This window comes from Nipponia nippon, unplaced genomic scaffold, assembly GCF_047370975.1.
Source record: "Nipponia nippon isolate SJK-2023a ecotype South Korea unplaced genomic scaffold, ASM4737097v1 scaffold_10, whole genome shotgun sequence".
Lineage (NCBI taxonomy): Eukaryota > Metazoa > Chordata > Aves > Pelecaniformes > Threskiornithidae > Nipponia > Nipponia nippon.
In genome coordinates this window covers 34,445,601-34,462,317 of record NW_028262291.1, presented here as the reverse complement: position 1 = coordinate 34,462,317, position 16,717 = coordinate 34,445,601, and the positions used below count along the sequence as shown (strand labels likewise).

General features: G+C 44.8%; 2 protein-coding genes across 15 annotated transcripts in view; one reads left to right on the top strand and one right to left on the bottom strand.

The window, feature by feature from the left end:
- Positions 1 to 1,585: 1,585 nt before the first annotated feature.
- On the bottom strand, positions 1,586 to 6,881 carry LOC104020302 (galectin-related protein A). 3 transcript variants are annotated; one of them, XM_087746555.1, is made up of 6 exons: positions 5,977 to 5,991; positions 5,850 to 5,890; positions 3,782 to 3,870; positions 2,821 to 2,995; positions 2,281 to 2,466; positions 1,586 to 1,756 (listed from the first exon to the last, which is right to left on the bottom strand). In XM_087746555.1, the coding sequence occupies exons 1-5, from the start codon at positions 5,981 to 5,983 to the stop codon at positions 2,323 to 2,325; spliced, it is 456 nt and encodes a 151-aa protein (XP_087602681.1). In that variant the 5' UTR covers positions 5,984 to 5,991; the 3' UTR covers positions 1,586 to 1,756; positions 2,281 to 2,322. The 3 variants fall into 3 exon arrangements, with proteins under 3 accessions (XP_087602681.1, XP_087602680.1, XP_009471967.1); XM_087746554.1 differs by lacking the exons at positions 5,850 to 5,890; positions 5,977 to 5,991 and adding an exon at positions 6,784 to 6,881; XM_009473692.2 differs by lacking the exons at positions 5,850 to 5,890; positions 5,977 to 5,991 and adding an exon at positions 6,215 to 6,737.
- Positions 6,882 to 7,150: 269 nt separating this feature from the next.
- ZFYVE26 (zinc finger FYVE-type containing 26) overlaps positions 7,151 to 16,717 on the top strand; it is a 52,096-nt gene continuing 42,529 nt past the window's right edge. For 8 of the 12 annotated variants that reach the window (XR_015702023.1, XR_015702022.1, XR_015702021.1 and 5 more), the window contains exons 1-8: positions 7,152 to 7,336; positions 7,804 to 8,016; positions 9,497 to 9,575; positions 10,424 to 10,513; positions 12,432 to 12,984; positions 14,297 to 14,427; positions 15,274 to 15,438; positions 16,582 to 16,670. Coding sequence is in view for 9 of the 12 variants with exons in the window: in XM_087746534.1 (XP_087602660.1) it covers positions 7,826 to 8,016; positions 9,497 to 9,575; positions 10,424 to 10,513; positions 12,432 to 12,984; positions 14,297 to 14,427; positions 15,274 to 15,438; positions 16,582 to 16,670 (1,298 nt within the window). In the remaining 3 variants the exon portion in view is untranslated. Of the gene's footprint in view, positions 7,337 to 7,803; positions 8,017 to 9,496; positions 9,576 to 10,423; positions 10,514 to 12,431; positions 12,985 to 14,296; positions 14,473 to 15,273; positions 15,439 to 16,581; positions 16,671 to 16,717 lie in introns of those variants that run through there. The other 4 variants (XM_087746537.1, XM_087746538.1, XM_087746539.1 and 1 more) reach the window with 4 other exon arrangements.

Sequence of the window (16,717 nt, the reverse complement as noted above, 5' to 3'; positions counted from 1 at the left end):
TAACAAGCATGTAAACATCAAATGGTATCATTTCATTTGTAAATATTCCCCGCAGCAGGGATTGTGTAAAAGGAGAACCCAGTCCATGCGCAGCAACTGTTGGCCATAGATCCTTTAAAACGTTATAGCCAAAAGGTTCATGCTCATCAGGGCCATTTCCGTTGCTGCGTATGACGGGGCACACTATTGTTGAACAGAAAGCTAAATCCCCTGCTTGCAATGCTTGGTGTCTAATCTTTTGCCACCTCGTAGCAGCGGCTGACGCCCCCCGTTCCTCGGGCGGCAACTGATTATGGGTTTGTGGATTACCGATATTAGGGGCGGTAGAGAAAGGCGGTAAAAGTGGAGGGGTACTGGTTGCCGGGATCGGGAGGTCTAGCAGAAGTGTTGAAGCCATGGGAGCAGGTGAAGGAGGCATTGGCGTAGAGGGTGTAGAGGGTTGTGCCGCTTGAGCCCCCACTAACAGAGACATGTCGGAGGACGAACCCAATGTCGGTGTTTCTGGCATGCCCTGCGGGGTTAGGTCCGGAGTGGTAGCAGAAGCCGCAGCCGCCGTAGCCTTTCCGTCTGACTTCAATTGTTCTAAAGAGTCTTTCAGTAAACGCCACGTCGTCAAAACACTTGTGGCATTACAGTCTCCCCTGGTGGACACTTCCCATAACACTTTTCCTGCCTCCTCCCAAGTCTCCACCTGGAACGCGTTCACTGCGTTCGCTTGCTGCCCGTTTTTTCACAACCAAGTTAACAAGAACCGAACCTTTCCTTCATCATAATTTATGCCCCTTTTTGCAAGGATTTGCAAAAATATACATAAAATAGATTTTTCTTCCGAGGACATTTGCGCCCCCCTTTTCCCGTCCCCAGCTGCTCACCTCTTTTTCAAAGGCAATTAATTGTCCGGACAAGCAGGTCTATGGTCCGCTGTAGTATAGTTCAGCTGGGCTTGCCACCGGCTGCTATCTCGTCCGTGGTTCTTAGGACCGAATCACGTCGGGGTCACCATTTGTGCCAGTTAATCACAGACTCCGCATATGAGTTTAGGTGAAGACGCTTTATTTTACAATCTATCCCTTTTGTAATATGATCTAGTGTCCACGAGCAAGCAAAGCTTATCTCATTGCTTACTGCCTTATGTTCACGTGTTTCTTCAGCGCTGCTTATTGATTCTTCAAGTTGGTGCACGCGACCTCCTCTTTCAGGAACGTATCCAACCTCATCTTCATTTCGCTGCCTCTAAGTTTCGCAAACTTGTTTGCAACAAGCCTCAAGGGCACAGCTGCCTTGTTTGCAACAAGCCTCAAGGGCACAGCTGCGTCTTGTCGAAGTCAAACACAGTCTCATCCCCACAGCCCTCTATCCACAGAACCACCTCTTTGCAGATCTTTTTGTTCTCCAAGTTATGTACTAAAAAAAAGTCTCTTCATCTGGAGACTTTCCCCTTCATCCTGTGTTATAACCAACCAATCACAACAGAGCCAAAGGCAGCAGCTGTGATATATGCTTATATATGTATTAGAATAGCCATGTATTTAGGACTTTTTTCTAAATCTACAGCAATGAAATAACAGCACAACACTCACATGCATTCAGATATTTGACAGAGCTGGTAAAGAAGTTTGCCAGCAAAGATGCAGTTTTAATTAGATACAAGAATGGGCAATGCAGTTTCAGCTACAAATACCATTTCCTAGGGCTGGTCCAGAGAAGACTGTGAAATCCACAGCTGTTGAAACCTTTCAATTCACGCGAACGCTACCTGCAAGAGACAGGGATGGTTGTAAGGCATTTATTGCTCTGTACTGGGAAGCACAAATGGTTTTGTGCTGACTGAGCAGAGCTTCCAGGAAAAGCAATTCCCTCCTGATAACATGAGCCTTGCTGGGGCCCATCAAACTCCATTATTAACTTCTAAGGAAATCTTCTACTTCTCTTTTCTCAGTCCCACCACCTGCATACTGCCCAGTTCTTGTCACAAGGGTAACAGCCACCCCACTGCAGAGGACTGACCTCCACCAGCTGGCATGCCTGGGGCGTTAGGGGACCATGAGGATGTGAGATACTGCATAGCACCATAAATCTTGCAGTTTGGGTGGCCAAGAGAGCATCTCGGCAAAGGCCCCCTGATTTACCTGTACCAGCCATAGCTCTGCAATTGCTGAATGTGTATGAGAAAAAAAGTGTATGTTTCAAACACATCAGCAAATGAAAAAGATACAGTTCCCACTCTCCAGAATCAGCCAGGGGAAAAAGACAAAACATTTCTCAGACACGAGCAAGTACATTTGCCTCTGTCCTCTGGTGATATTGTAGTCTCCTTTTTTTTCAAGCCACTTTGGTAAGCTTGATATCCCCTGTGATCTTCAAAGCTTTCACCAAGTTCAGGGGCTGAATACGGTGAGTGAAGTCACAGAGCTGCCGTCCATCCAGCAAGATTCGTATTTGCTGGTGCTCACATAAGAGCTCCATCTGCAATGCAAAAGGACAGAGGATGGTGTTAGGGACAAGCAGCAGAGCTAATTTCACCAGCATGGGCTTAGAACCCCATGTGATGGGGATAGTGAAGCACAAAGTCTACTGGTTCTTTGGAAATGCCCCTAATAAATAACCTATTCTCTGCTGAGATCCTTATAGCGAGTTCTCTCACTAAGACTGGAGAAAGGAATGGATCTCTCCCATCAGGGCTTGAACTGTTGCTCTCTGCGCCATACTAGACCAGTTAACCTGTCAATTCCAATAGTTAGCTATTTGTGGTAATATAAGTAGCCTTCAGCCTTTCTCCCCCACTTTTCTCCACCCTAATCATAGTACCCGCAAAATTACCTTAAATGTGTCGCCAGCTGTAAATGGGAAATAGGGAATAGTCTTCTCTTCTCTTCCCCATTTCCCAGCAATTCGTGCATTTCGGGTGATGGACTTGTCACTAAAGTTAACTGTAAATAACAGCCCAACATCTTTGTTTACATCCACTGGATCACAGAGCAGAGTCACTGAAAAGCTGAAAAAACAATTAAATGACTGGCACTTTCAGAAATGTGAAAGGACACGGTAAGCACATCAGAAGCCTATAAAGACTAGAGAAAGCTATTGATTTCTTGTCAAACTGAAACACGGGACTCCTACAGGGGCTGTGCACAGGCTTAAAAGCTGCAGAAAGGGATGAGAACAGGCCAGTCTTTGTTTCTCCTCCCGTTTCTGGTAGGATGCCAGTGATTTCTGATGTTGCTTTCCCTCTCTTGTGACTGGAATCAAACATATTTGTGGGTAAGCCAATTCCAATTTGTATCCTAAAAGAGGTTATGGAAAACGCTTCACCAGTGTTGATTGCACTGGAGTTGATCACTGTAGATGCAATAAAGTGTAATGACAGCACAGCTGCTGTCATCCAGACTAAACACGGCAATGAACCTGCACCGCCTGTGCCAAAACCACTGGTTTTCAAACGGTGCTGATTCCAGCCCCCAGCAGACAGCCGAGATGCGGGTTCGAAATGGCACCTCTTCCTGGAGGAGAAGTGTCCCTTGCGTGCCTCCTCCGGTTCGCATTAGATAAGGGCAAGGAGGAGAAAACGCTGGCGGGGCAGTCAGAAGGTCTAAACAGTGAATTCTTTCTCACCCTTTGATCTCAAGCTAAGAGCAGGAAAATTAAATAGAGCTATAAATTATGAATCTGTATGACTTTGTTCCTCCCGAAAAGCACAGACCCCCAAGAAATCATTTGAATTTAGAAGACAGGTAGGAGCATGTTTGGCAGGGGTGAAGCCCCCAGCAGCCCCTTCACCTACCTCTTGGGGTTGGAGTGTACCACCCCGATGACCGTGAGTTTCATGGCTGGTCTCAGGCCACCTTTAATTTCACCAACGTACTGCTCCACCTGCAGGGAACAGTGAAAACGCGCCGCGGTAGGTCACGCCGTGCGTTAACTGGCTTTAACAGCTGCTTTGGTCACCTCTTACAGCTTGATTTTATTTTTACATGTACAAAGGAATTTAAAAATATTTCCATCCTAAAGTACTTCTTATGCTTTCGGTATAAATTCTGTCAATTCTGGTATCTGAGGCAAGCGAGAGGGCCAACACAACCAAACGACTGGTAAGCAGGTGGCGGCTGCCTGACAGGAGTGCCGGCTCCGGCGGGCAGTTTCTGGCCAAAAGCACCGTCAGTAAGATGAGTGGCCGCTGTCGGTGGTCCACCTGAGCGATATGCGCGACTAGCGACCCTGACGGCATGCCTCAGCTGGCCCTGGGAACAGCCACCACTGCTTCAGGTGACGGACACCACTCCCCAAGACCAGAGCAGGTACTGCAAGCGCTGAGGCTGCAGTGGCCCACAGGTCTCACAGGTGACAGGACCCTGGTAGCTGACACACCTGGGACGAGTTGGTGATGGCTCCTATGGTCTAACGACGCAATAAATCTGGTTGCAGCGCTCCACGCAGCAGACCAAAAGCTTTGTGGCAGCATGACGCAGAGCACAGACTCTGCGTGAACTTACTCTGCCAGCTCAAATTCGTTAACAGATTTTGGTAGGCTAACTTGACACCAGCAGGCATTACGCTGGGCCGGGTAGCCTCTGTCCTCCGCCATAAGAGCACAAAGCCAGCATAGACACTGCACCGCCGCTACATTTTGACAGAAATGCAACCCTGTCCTCACAGCTGATCCCCACCACTTTTTCAAAGCCAGAAAATGCGTTCTCAGTGGATCTACTTTTGTCCCGTTCACAGAGACCTGTAGTTGCAAACCCCACCCAAAGATCAGAGCTACGTTTACTTGCTCCAAGTAATTCTCTAACAGCTTCGATGGTCAGTGGAGAAACTAATATAGGCGATGGTTGACATGGAAAAATAAAAGAGAAAGCTTGGAAACAAGTGATAGGGACTTTGAGGCTTCAGTTTCAGAAATGGCTTTAAAATGCAAATGCCAGAGTACTACACTGTAGCATGTAATCACTCCCTATGCAGTCACTTAGAAAGAAGCTGCTATAAAACACTAAGCGTTATTAGCAATTTGCGTAACACTGATAATATTCCAAGGCAGTGCACAACAGACCCTGTTTCAGATAAAAAGCGCTTTATCGTTCTAGTGTTCCAAGGTAAAAATTCAGACATTTTTTGCTCGAAGACCTGCACGACATATGCGTGGTTTAGTATTTTGAGTATGAGAAGCACTACATCAGCATGCAAACCCATGGACTTCTGTTCACAGCAAACGGGCTTCCATTCAAGTGTAAGTTGCTACAGGTATTTCATAAGTATTTTTAAATTTTGGAAAATACAACCAATGTTAGATTTTTAAATTATTGAGTGCCAGCTTGCTTAACAGAAACACAAATTGAAGATGAAGAATGTTTTGCCTAGAATCCATTTCCTAATTTCAATATACTAGTTATATCTTCTGCTAAGACGATCTTAAAAAAATTATTTTCCCACCTCGATATTTACATCCAGACACCTTTACAGCTTCACAGATGTATTAATAAACATCTAATTCCTAACAAGGCCAATATTGGAAGAAATTAATTTAAAAATACCTTAAAAAATGACAGCACTACTGCTAATTGTTAGTAATGTACATTTACCCTTGTAGAAGCGGACAGGTGACTCCAGCAGGTATGTTTTGAACTTTGTAATAAAAGAAAAGTGTCAACCACCCGAGATGTCTTACGTGAGGGAGAAGATCCTCAAGTAAGGAGTCTGACTGTAAGGAGATACTTTAAACTGGATAAAGCAATTAGAGAGTTGGTAATAAGCATAAAAAATCCCAGGCTAAATGAGCTTCATCCTCATACAGGTCCTGTGTCCCACTAAAGCTCCTTGCTTGCCTACACAAGAGACAAGATACAAAATAATACCTCAAATTGGAAGTGCACGTTGAGAAATTGTTTGCCCAGAGCTGCAGCACAGTAAGCACCATCATTAAAGGCACAGGGAATCAGAACTGAATAGATCGAACGACGACCACATGGTTTCAACACTTACAGCTCATTCAGCACGGCTGAAATGAGTTCAGAGGCATGACTACCCACACGCCATTTCCCTGTCGACGTTGAGCTGACAGTACAGGTGAAAAGTGCTCAGGATGCCGTAGGAGGTAATGGTACAAACTCCTGCGGCATCTTACGTGGTTTATTGGTGGGTCCCAGCACGTGCACACGGACATAGCCCCCTTCCCACATTTTCCACTCAGGAGCCCTGGGGGACTCACTCGGTCACTTACTTTGGGACACCTCTCTTCTGTCATCACCGCTCTGCCTCTTACACTTGCCTCCACCACAGCAGTCCCCGAAGGAGTTTTTGGTTTTTGTGCCAGGACAAAACCAAACAAAACCTCCGGAATAAAGGGAGGATGTTGGGGGGGGGCTTATCTCTGCCAAACACCGGCTGGACACCACCCAGCCGAGCAGCTGAGTCACGGCCCTCCGCGCCTCGTCCCACCGGGGAAGCTCACAAATAACACGGCCGGCGCAAGCGAGAGGGCAGGGGGACTGCAAGGGTGGGCACAGGAGCGCCTGGCAAGCCTACGCCTGTAGCTATATCTGTATCTATACCTACGCATTTTTATACAAGTATTTAAAATTATGTGTGTGTGTGCACAGCGTTTTGTATTTGTGTAATACACACAAATAACTCGTCATTTATTTTGATACCATTTCTGTCCTCTCTTAAAGGGGTAAATATATATAACATATCCCTACATAGACGTACATATAGTGAGGCATACCTATAGGGTTATACACATACACAAGGAGGAAATAAACATGGACACACACACACGTATGTATATACCCCTGTACGTATAGCTCTCTCTCTACGTGTGTGTACACAGGTGTATATAACATACGTATATACAGGTGTATACATACACGCACACCCTCCCGCCAGGGGTTGCTCCGCCGCCCCCCACCTCCTCACAGCCCGCCGGTTCCCGGGCGAGCGGCCCGCGGAGGAGATGGGCCGCTGCGGCCCCACTGAGCGCCGGGGGCGGAGCTTTGGGCAAGAGCCAATCAGAACCAGGAGAGGCCCGAGCACGGGGCGGAGCTGGCGGGTGGTAAGAGGAGGCCGCGGGGCGTGCCGGTGAGCAGAGGTGGGCGTGGTTAGCGGGGAGGGCGGGGCTTGCGCTGCCCGGGTTCCTGAGGCGGCGTCAGGCGCCCCAAAGAAAAATGGCGGTGTATTTACATCCTGCCTCAGCTCGGCCAATGGGCGGGCGCCTGCCCGCGTGCCCGCCCGGCGGCGCAGTCAGCTGAGGCGATGCCCAAGATGGCGGCGGCGAGGGGTGGTGTTGCCGGGGCGGTGCAGTAGAGCCCCGCGCCGCCGGGGTGGCCGCGTCCTGCCCCGCCAGGTAATGCGGGCCGCGCCAGGACGGGCCCCGGCGGCCGCCGAGCCGGGCCGGACCTTGTGGGGGAGGGGGAGGCCGCGGGCGGGTGCGCGGCAGAGAGCGCGGCCTGGGGCGAGTGGCCGCCGCCGCCCCCATAGACAGTCTCTCCCCGCCGGGACGGGCGGCCCGGGGGTTCGTGCGGCGCTGGGGGAGCGGCGGGGGCATCCCGCGGGCCGCTGGGCTGGCCTCGCCTCCCCCGGACGGCGCACCCGCGGCGGGGCGGTGACGGCCGAGCGGCAGCCGCGTCGTCAGCCCGCGGTGCTTGTTGGCGCCTTACCCCCCTGCCCCTGTGGGAAGAAGCCCCCTGAAGCCTGGCCTGGGCTCTCTGCCTGTCCCTGCCCAGGGCGCGCTGTCAGTGCGAAGAAGAAATCGGGGTGATGCCCCAGCGCGCCCTTATGGCATCGGCCTTCGTGTGTGTCACCCTGCCCCAGGTCATCTGCTCGTCCTGGGAAGATGCATTCTTTTGGAAACGAAGAAGCGGTCTCTCTGGAGCGGCTCTTTGTGTTTTTCTGCGAGTGCATACGGCATGGAGACTGGGAGCTTGCGCAGGCCTGTGTGCCCCAGCTGAGCCAGTGGCACGGGGATGGCCCTGAGAAGGTGGAAGCAATTCTTCAAGCTCTGGTAGCTTGTCCCGTGGGGGTAAGGTAAGTAAGGTACTGTTTAGGTTCAGTGTGAAATGAGGAGGAGCAATCCGTTTTGTGGTGACTGTGGGAGGCAGGTAGAATCTGGGAAATAGCACTTGCCTCAGTGCTGAGGTGTCTAGGATGTCTCTAGATGTGCTGTTGTCTGAATGTCGATATCACTGCCCAAGCACTTAGGAGACTGCCCAGCCCACTGCGATAACGAGCTTTGTTCATTTATGCAGTTGGCATGGTGATTGATACAAGCTTGAAATTATTTGGAAGCATTTCAGAGCTGATTTTGTTAGATTTGACTGAAGGATAAGAAGGAGAAGGAACATCTCCTGAAATTACATTCCTTTGACACTGAGCTGCGGTTAATTTAGAAACGGAACCACCAAAATCAGCACCGTAGTTATTTAAAATGTTCTTGTTTCCAGCTCTTGAAACACCTTCCAATTTCTAAAAATGTAAACTCTAAAAAATTCAAATTATGCTATTGAGTTCTTACTTCTCTCACGCTGGATTTTGAAAAGGCATTGTTTTTACTCAATCCTGGTTAGTTTTGATCTCTGCTTCTCAGATAGGTGCATACGAAGGGTGACTTTCTAGCACTTCAGAGAACATTGGTATTCCCCCTCTCCAAGCAGATGATCATACTTCTTCACATTCCAATTTGTGTAACATTTTGGTAAAGGTTCTAAGAAACAGTTTACGCTGACAGCAGTTAAAGGAGTCTGTAGGAAGGTGTGCACATGGTTAGGTGAATATTGCTAACAGCTATATGAGACATAAGCATTTTTGATCTTTTTATCTTTGATAGTTGGGCTATCACACCTAAAGGCTTTAGTTAGCAGTGCTGAGATTTTTAAAGGCCAATAAACGATCTTGTGCTTTTTCCTTTTCCTAGTCCCTTTGACAGTACTGAATATGTTGCCTAACTGTGTAGGTTTTGGAATATGTGTAGAAGTAGTGGAGCACATGAAAAGCTGATGGAAATTAGAAGTATTCTTTGTTTAATTAGTACATTACTTCACTTTTAGTTTGGATAAAGAGCTGCACTTGTGCTGCTGTGACCTGAAACTTAGTTTCATTTTTTCAGTAGCACTAGACAGAACAGGAAATAGCAGTGTTTGGCAAGTGGTCAGATTTCAAAGAAATCTGCTGAAGTGCTCAAAGAGGGCTACATAGACTGAACTTTAGACCAGAAATAAATTTCATTGTTTTGAAGCAAAGAACTATGGCAGTAGTGTTGGTATTTGGCAGATCTAAAAGCAGTTATTTGCACAGCAGAAATTTTTGAGTTAATGTGGAAGTAGCACCAATATTCTGGCTTCTCTGAATTCTCTTCCTGTCTGACTCATCTTCAGCTATTTAGTCATCTTTGGTTTTATCTTACACAAAGAAATATAAAAATCAAAATGACCTCTGACAGTGTTTAGCTGGATCTTGGAGATGGGAATGACCTTGTATAATCCAGTGTATGTGCTTATTGCTTTTGTAGACGCGGACAGAATTCTAGCCCATGGAGAACTGCATGGCTTTGGCTTCTTGTGCTGGAAAAATGGCTTGCCAGGAATCAGGTACAGAAACATCTAGCTGACTTCCAAGTGCGACTTAGAGCTCTGACTTCTAGCTGACTTCCAAGTGCAAAATGTCTGCCTGGTTGCTTATTTAAATTACAGACTTTCCCACGTTTCACGGAATTACGTTCTCAAGGTAGCTGGAGAGGTGCATTGCTTTTGCTTTTAACAAACTTGTCAAGAAACAGCTGTTAATCTTCTCCACACTGGAGAGAAAAATTGGATTTTTTTTTTTGTTTGTTTAGATAACAGAAGTTGGCTTTTTAGCATTGAGCATTTCTGTAAATGGAACGCATGAGCGTATCAACTTCTGCATTTGTGTAGCACCTTTCTTACATTAAAGATGAAATAGTTCAGGCATCAGACAATTCTTTATAAGCTTTAGATGGTGAGGGATGTTCTTGCTGTATTGCTGTTTTCAGACAGACAGGTGCAGTATGTTTCACGAGTAAAGGAGAAAATAGTCTTTTTTCCTCTTTTTTTTTTAATTGGTACACTGGGATGTGTGATCATACTTTTTTTTTTTTTTTAAATTCATTTGTCCCTGTCACTACATAGACTTGCATTTTTTCTTTTCCTTCTGAGGAAAGATGTCTCTGATGGGACTGTAATTCCTGACAAAGCAGCACTTGTCTCTGTTTGCAAATGTACAGATAAATGGAATCCCCTGGTGTGGGAGCAGAACCTAATTGCGGAAGAGCCTTTAATTGAGAATTCGGTATCTTCAGAGAGATATTTCAGTCTGCCTCAAAATGTTAACGAAATAGCTAAGATTAGGTTTATATGGTAATGTAAATAAATAAAAGTTTTATTGGCTAACATCTGTCCCATTCTTTATAATGTTTCAGAAAACTGTTCCACTTGTTCTTCAGAGAGAAACTGAATTTTTGTTATTCTTGGAAGAGCTACAGAAAGATGTCTCTGAGAAAGTACTAAAGGTGAGCTACTTAGCATGCCCTACTTCTTGTTAGTTATGCAGAGGGTCCAACTTTATCAGGTTTTGGGATCGAAGTTCATACTTCCTGCTAACTTAACTGCCTGAGATGCTAATGTGTTATTAATCTTCTAGGTAACTGAAAGAGACTGTAATTCAGATCCCTTCCTAAATTAATCCAGCGTGCCTGCAAGTGGTTTCTCTGGCTAGAGAGTAGGCTGTAGGCAGGCAAGGAACAAGCTTTTCTACATGGTCTTTCTAACACACTTCAGTCCTGACTGCAGCTACTTGCCACAGTCTTATAGACACCTTCTGTAATCATAAAGCTAAAACCCACTGTGAGCCAAAATAAACCATAGTCAGCAAGCACATTTTAAAAGTATGTCTATTTTCTTTTTCTTCCTCCTAAGTTCCTAATTTTCATCTCCTCTGCACCCGTTTCCCCCTTCCTGGAAGTTTTTGGGTGCTGTACTGTTACTACAGACGTTATTTGGTAATTGGTATGATGTGTGCTCTGAGATCCAGGACCCATTTTTCCATTATTAATTAATACATGCAGACTAATTTACTTGATAAATACATGGAAATATGCAAAGATGGATTAATATCAAAAGCAAGTATGGAGGAGAAAATCAGGAGAGTTACTAACTGTAAAACTGTCCTAATTTGGTGTTGGTTACACCAGAATTAGACCTGACATGATGTGTGGAATGTCCTCAGATGTTGCTTCTAGTCTTATAGGTTCTAACTCTTCAAAGAATTTTTTTTGTTTGCCTTTTTATAAGAGGAAAATGAAAATTTATTCAGAGGCTATTTGCAGCTTTTAAATACGAATAAGGAAAAGGTGTTCAATAGTTCTTTGGATACAGAATTAGCAATTACGGGATGAAAGCAAGCAAGGTAAACTTGACTGTTGATTAAAATAAATCTGCTTGAAGTCTGTTAATGACTAATGAAGTCTGTGTATGTTACCATCTAACCTCCAAGGTCATGAAAGATTCCGCTGTTGTCTGCAGTGTTGCACAGAAATAAGAGATTCAGCAACCTCATATCTTTGTTACAATTACTGTCAGAGGCGTGTTAATAGGTAGAGTTATGTTTTGATTCAACAAATAAAGAAAAGGATGTTGTGGACTTGTCTTCTACTGCTAATATTCTCATTTTTGCGCACACCAACCACCTCTCCCCTCCATATTCCCAGAGCTGTCTCTTCCAGGCAAGGGCAGCACTGACATAGTTCCAGAAATGCCACAAGTGCTGCTGAATTGCTATTCAACTGGGTTGTCCCTCACCTTCCCACCCCTTATTGGGAGAGCTAATTGGGATTTGTTTGTTTGTTTGTTTTCCCCTTCCTAGTTCTAGAATTGTAGGTTTGTTTCTGTTAGCAAGAAAAATTATTGTTGCTTAAGAAAGAAGTGTGTGAGATGGCTTCTGAATCTGTTGGCCAGTTTTAACCAAGTTTGAAAAATTAGTGTTGATAAGGATGATGCAGTTAGTAGATAGATGGTATGAATCTGGAAAAGCAGGATTTAAAAAAAAAAAAAGACTGAACACTAATTGTCATGTTCTTACTGACTTATGAAGATACAGTCATGTCAATATATTGCTGGGAGGTAGATACAGTAGTGCTTCAGCCGTCCCGTAGGAGTTGCCTGTGAACTAAGGTAACCTGAGCACATGGCTCATATAGTGTAGCTCTGTATTATAGGATGCATTATATTTTGTAACATATTGAGGCATATCCACTCTTGTAGGAAGGATATTGGACAAGGTGGACCATTATTAATGGATTTCCTAGGTAATGTGATGTTTCTAAATTGAGTTATCTTCTTGCTTTCAAGTTTCTCCTATTTTTTTAAATAATTTATTTCATATTTTTAATGGAGTCTGAAATACTTACTCTTTTATTATTACCCTACCAGGAACTGTTTGAAGCATTTGAGTGCATCCAGAACAAGCACATCACAGACAGGAAAAGAAGAGATGGCTGTTCTCACAGATTCAGTTTGGATGTTGTTTCAGCTCTCCGAAAGCTTTTGCTGCGGGCTCCCCAAAGGGCAAAAGCCCTGCTGGAGTTCTTCCAGGAGGAACAAGGCGCACACAGCTCCTCGCTCCAGCAATATTGCTCTCTACAAAACATCTTTGTTGAATTTCTTCGTGACTCCTTGAAATCTCTGCAGAGGCTTCAGTGCAGTTCTGAGATTTCAGGAGAACTAGATCAAAGAGAACTAGTAGATACAATTTATGCTGCTCTTAGTATAGTGACTTTTGAGGTGGAGCATCAGGCAGATGAAGTACGGCACCTGTTCAGGGAGCTCTTGGATGTATGCTGGGCTGAGGGAAGCCCACTGAGGGAGGAGAAGCTGCTAAGCTGTATGCTGAGGAAACAGAGCCATGGCCTCTTAAGCCTGTATAGCAGTGTTCTTACAGAAAGAACGAGAGAAAAATTTCTGGTGTCGAAATCAATACGAAAAGGTTTGTTTCACTTCTTGCTTTGTTTTCATTTCTTGTTTAACAAAGCCATTGAGGTATTAAACAGGCAAGTTGTCAAGAAATTGGGCAGCGTTCTTGCTAAGGTGCCAAGGAGTCTTGTCAAAGATGATGCTAAAATGACTTAAAGGAAGGAATTGGCATAGGAACCCCAGGGCTCTCCCTACATTTCTGCAGTCTGTGCTGCCTTCTTTTGTGAGCACTTCCTTTACCACCCCTTGTTGTGCTCTATTTTAATCTGCTCAGCATTTCTCCTGCTGAAGATCTTGCTTGTAACTAGAAGGTTGACTCCCCATATGTATATAAAGTTTTCATTGGTTCAGCTCCAGCTTGGGGTCATCTGTGGTGAAGGATGTTCCATTTCAGGCCAATAACAGTTCAAACGTTCAAGCCCTTTAATATTGGAAAAGAAAAATTCTAGAAGTGGAAGGAGGTGTGGAGTGGGCCAATACCCCAGCTGGAAAGAAGATGCAGTTTGATTACCTGCTTGCTTGTCAGAGCCCAGCTGTTGTTTTTGTACCGGCTATAACATCACAGCTTCTGTCTAGCTCCCTAAGACTGGTACATTTAGTTGAGGATCTCAGTTGAAGCTGAATGGCAAGTGGTGCCTGTGCTCTTGTCAGGAAAGTGGCAGGTGAGCATGCAAAGAGGGAAAAGCTAGAATGCCCTGCCCTCTTCTGCTCGCCTCTGTACCCTGAGGTGTAAGTCAGTGGAGTTTGTATCTTCTCCCTTCACTCATAGGGATTGCTGAAAGGAAGTTCAGGCTGGTGTGGTGCGGCAGACTGGCATTTCTGATAATAACTACAGTTAGCACATCGTCGTCGGGGAAGAGAAATGGAGATATGGGTACCTTCACTCTCACTGGGAGTAGTTCAGTTCTCACTTTGCACAGATCTGAGAAGTTCCTGTGCTGGACAAGACTTTGCTAAGGCCCTGCAAAGCAGGATAGTGTGTCAGAGCACAAATGAGAATTCATGCAACATACAGATAAGATGCATGTGACTAGAGAAAGAAAGGCAGTGTGATCTGAGCTAATGCAAACAACCTGTGTGCTGAACAGGCTCTTGCTATCAGTTTCCTGGTTTCCTATCCGATCTGTTTATTTTCTGTCAAATTTCTCTGCTTGGCTTTCTTGTTATCCAGTAACTATATCTGAGAGTCTTAAGTGTTAACATGTAACAGCGGGTTAGTATTTGAGGAAACGTTGAGTGTTTCTCGGTTTAAATTAACAGCAATTATGCTTCTTTCAAAGGTGCCCCTCTGTACGGGAAGGTAATCTTGTTGTGATGTTTTTTAGGTTCATCTGAGCAGCTGGATACAGAGCGAACCGTGATGAGCTTGTTCTCAGATCCCAAAGAGGCTCCTTCTTGGAAGACAGCCTATTTCTACTGCTTGAGCAGCAGCAAACACTTTCTGGAACAGATTCTGGTGCGGCCATAAAATCGTTAAGAGGGAAACCCAGTGGTGGCTAAAGTCAGTCCCTGTATACCTTGGTGGTGCACAGAAGCATTTTGTATTCAAATAGTGTTTACTAGGGTTGTGATTTATAGGAACAAGGAGGTAACTGGTGATAACTCCCCTGCTTTCAGCTATGTGATGAACTCAAAACATTCAGTGAGGTTTTTGGAAAAGCTCATCTGCATGCAGACTGAAGATTAGATCTTCAGGATTTAAGAAGTCCTGTGTTCTGCTTGTGATTTTGTTGGATATGCCACTTGATTTACCTCATGACCTTGACCTCGTTGCTTTGTTTTTCTGATGCTGGTAGACTTGGGGCAGTGAGACTAGTTTGCATGGTAAAATTTATGTTTTAAAGAGCTTGAAGGCCTGGTGAAAAACACTCTGGTATGAATTAAATGATTTGAATGTATTTACTTAGATAGAAGAAATAGAATACAGGTAGGTGGTCACTGTTAAAGTGCGAGTTTTTAAGGTTGAACATATTTCCACTTCTAAATAACGTGCTCATTCAAGTTTCTTACATAATGCCCTTGACAGAGACATATTCAATAGAAAGAACATAAAGATAATGTAGCGAGGGAGTGTGAATTGGCTCTGTAGTAAGCATTTGAAATGGTGTTTTTTTTCCTCATGACAGGTTTACTGAAGAGTAACCTGATGGCTTGAAAATACAAGGTTAGGGAAGTTCCAGATGCAGAACTTCACTGTTTTAGTGAAGCTAATATTGAAATGGCTAATCGCTTACATAACCTGCCAGGCATTATGGGTCTCTGCCTTTTGGAAAGATAAATACTTCTTCCTTTTGTTTTCTAGGTGACTGCATTAACTTTACTGAAAAGAGAAGACTACTCAGGCCTGAACAGCTTATTGAGGAGAGAATTCAACCCCCTCAGCCGCCTCTTGGTATTGCTAGGATGGACTCATTGTCAAAGCTTGGAATCAGCAAAAGCATTGCTATGGACTCTCCACAAAACTCAGGTAAATCAGCAGAAAGCAAGTGGCAGTATCCGAGTCTGAGTCCAGATAATGCAATTTGTTTGCAAAAATAAAACTAAATAAAACCAAGGAGTTTCCAGTGAGAACGTTAATCTTTCTCAAAATGGAATTAAAAAAGCTAAGTTGTTACAGTTGTGCGTAGGTAACGTTATTGGACACTAGCCTTTCTTCTTACTCCTCAGCTGTGAAGGGAGTATGATTGCCCAGGAGATTATGAAAGTTTCTCTTGGATAAGGTCTTCAACCTTTGTTGTTAGCACGAGAGAGAAGGATGGCAACGGTTGTTGACTAGTTTTGAAAAGAGCTGGGGGACATTTGATCTGTGTCATTTCGTCCACTGAGTCATCCCTTGATAGTGACTAATTCTGGTCACAACTAACCAGAGTTCAGCAACAGGGAAGCTTGGAAATTTCCCATACCCATTCTCAAAATGAAATGATAGATGACAAGAGCTGTGACTGAAAGATCCGCCTTGTTCGGGGGGAGTCTTCATCTTTGAAGAAGAGAGAGAGATCTAACTCTGAGGGTGTAGTTGCAGTTCAGATGATGTCTGCCTGCAGGCAAGTGGCTTGGATCACAGAGGTGGGGACACAGGGAGCCTTGCACTGCTGGATCATTGGGGCAGATCTAGGCTGGTATTGCCTTAAGGGAATTACCATCTATTGGTGATAGACTGAAGGTCTTCAGTAGCCTCTGCAAAGTGAAAGTCTTAGATCTGATTTTAGCAGGCAGGCGTCTGTAGTAGAAAAGCACATGGAAAGGAAGAATAACTGTCTGCTACCCAGTATATCATCTGTTCTAGTACATGATTAGTTCTAGAGGTTAGTGTCTTAGACTGTTACTAAGAAGCATTAATTTGCATTTTGAAAGCTAACCTTGAAAAGGGATTTAGCCTCCTTTCCATGGTCTGTAGGTGTGTCAAGTGGAGGCTGACTGATTCTGATGCTCGTTCAGAATAGCCCTTTCTTGCTGGCTTTGTAATAAAACTGGCAATTTTCTGTACTTGCAAGTTACCATCTGGATAAAGAAGTCTTATGAACACCCCATATGTGACGTAGGCTTGGTTCTGCTGTCTGACTAGAGGATTTGTTGTAAAGGGATTCTTTTAATTTGTCTTTCCATTTAGGATCTGTGCAATGATTCAGTACTGAAAGATTTCTGTGATGGGCTGTGGGCTCAGGTGGAAGTTCTTGAATGGTGTATACAGCAAAACAGGTAAAATGATCAGAAGGACTTTTTCCAAACTGTCTTGCCAAATCTGC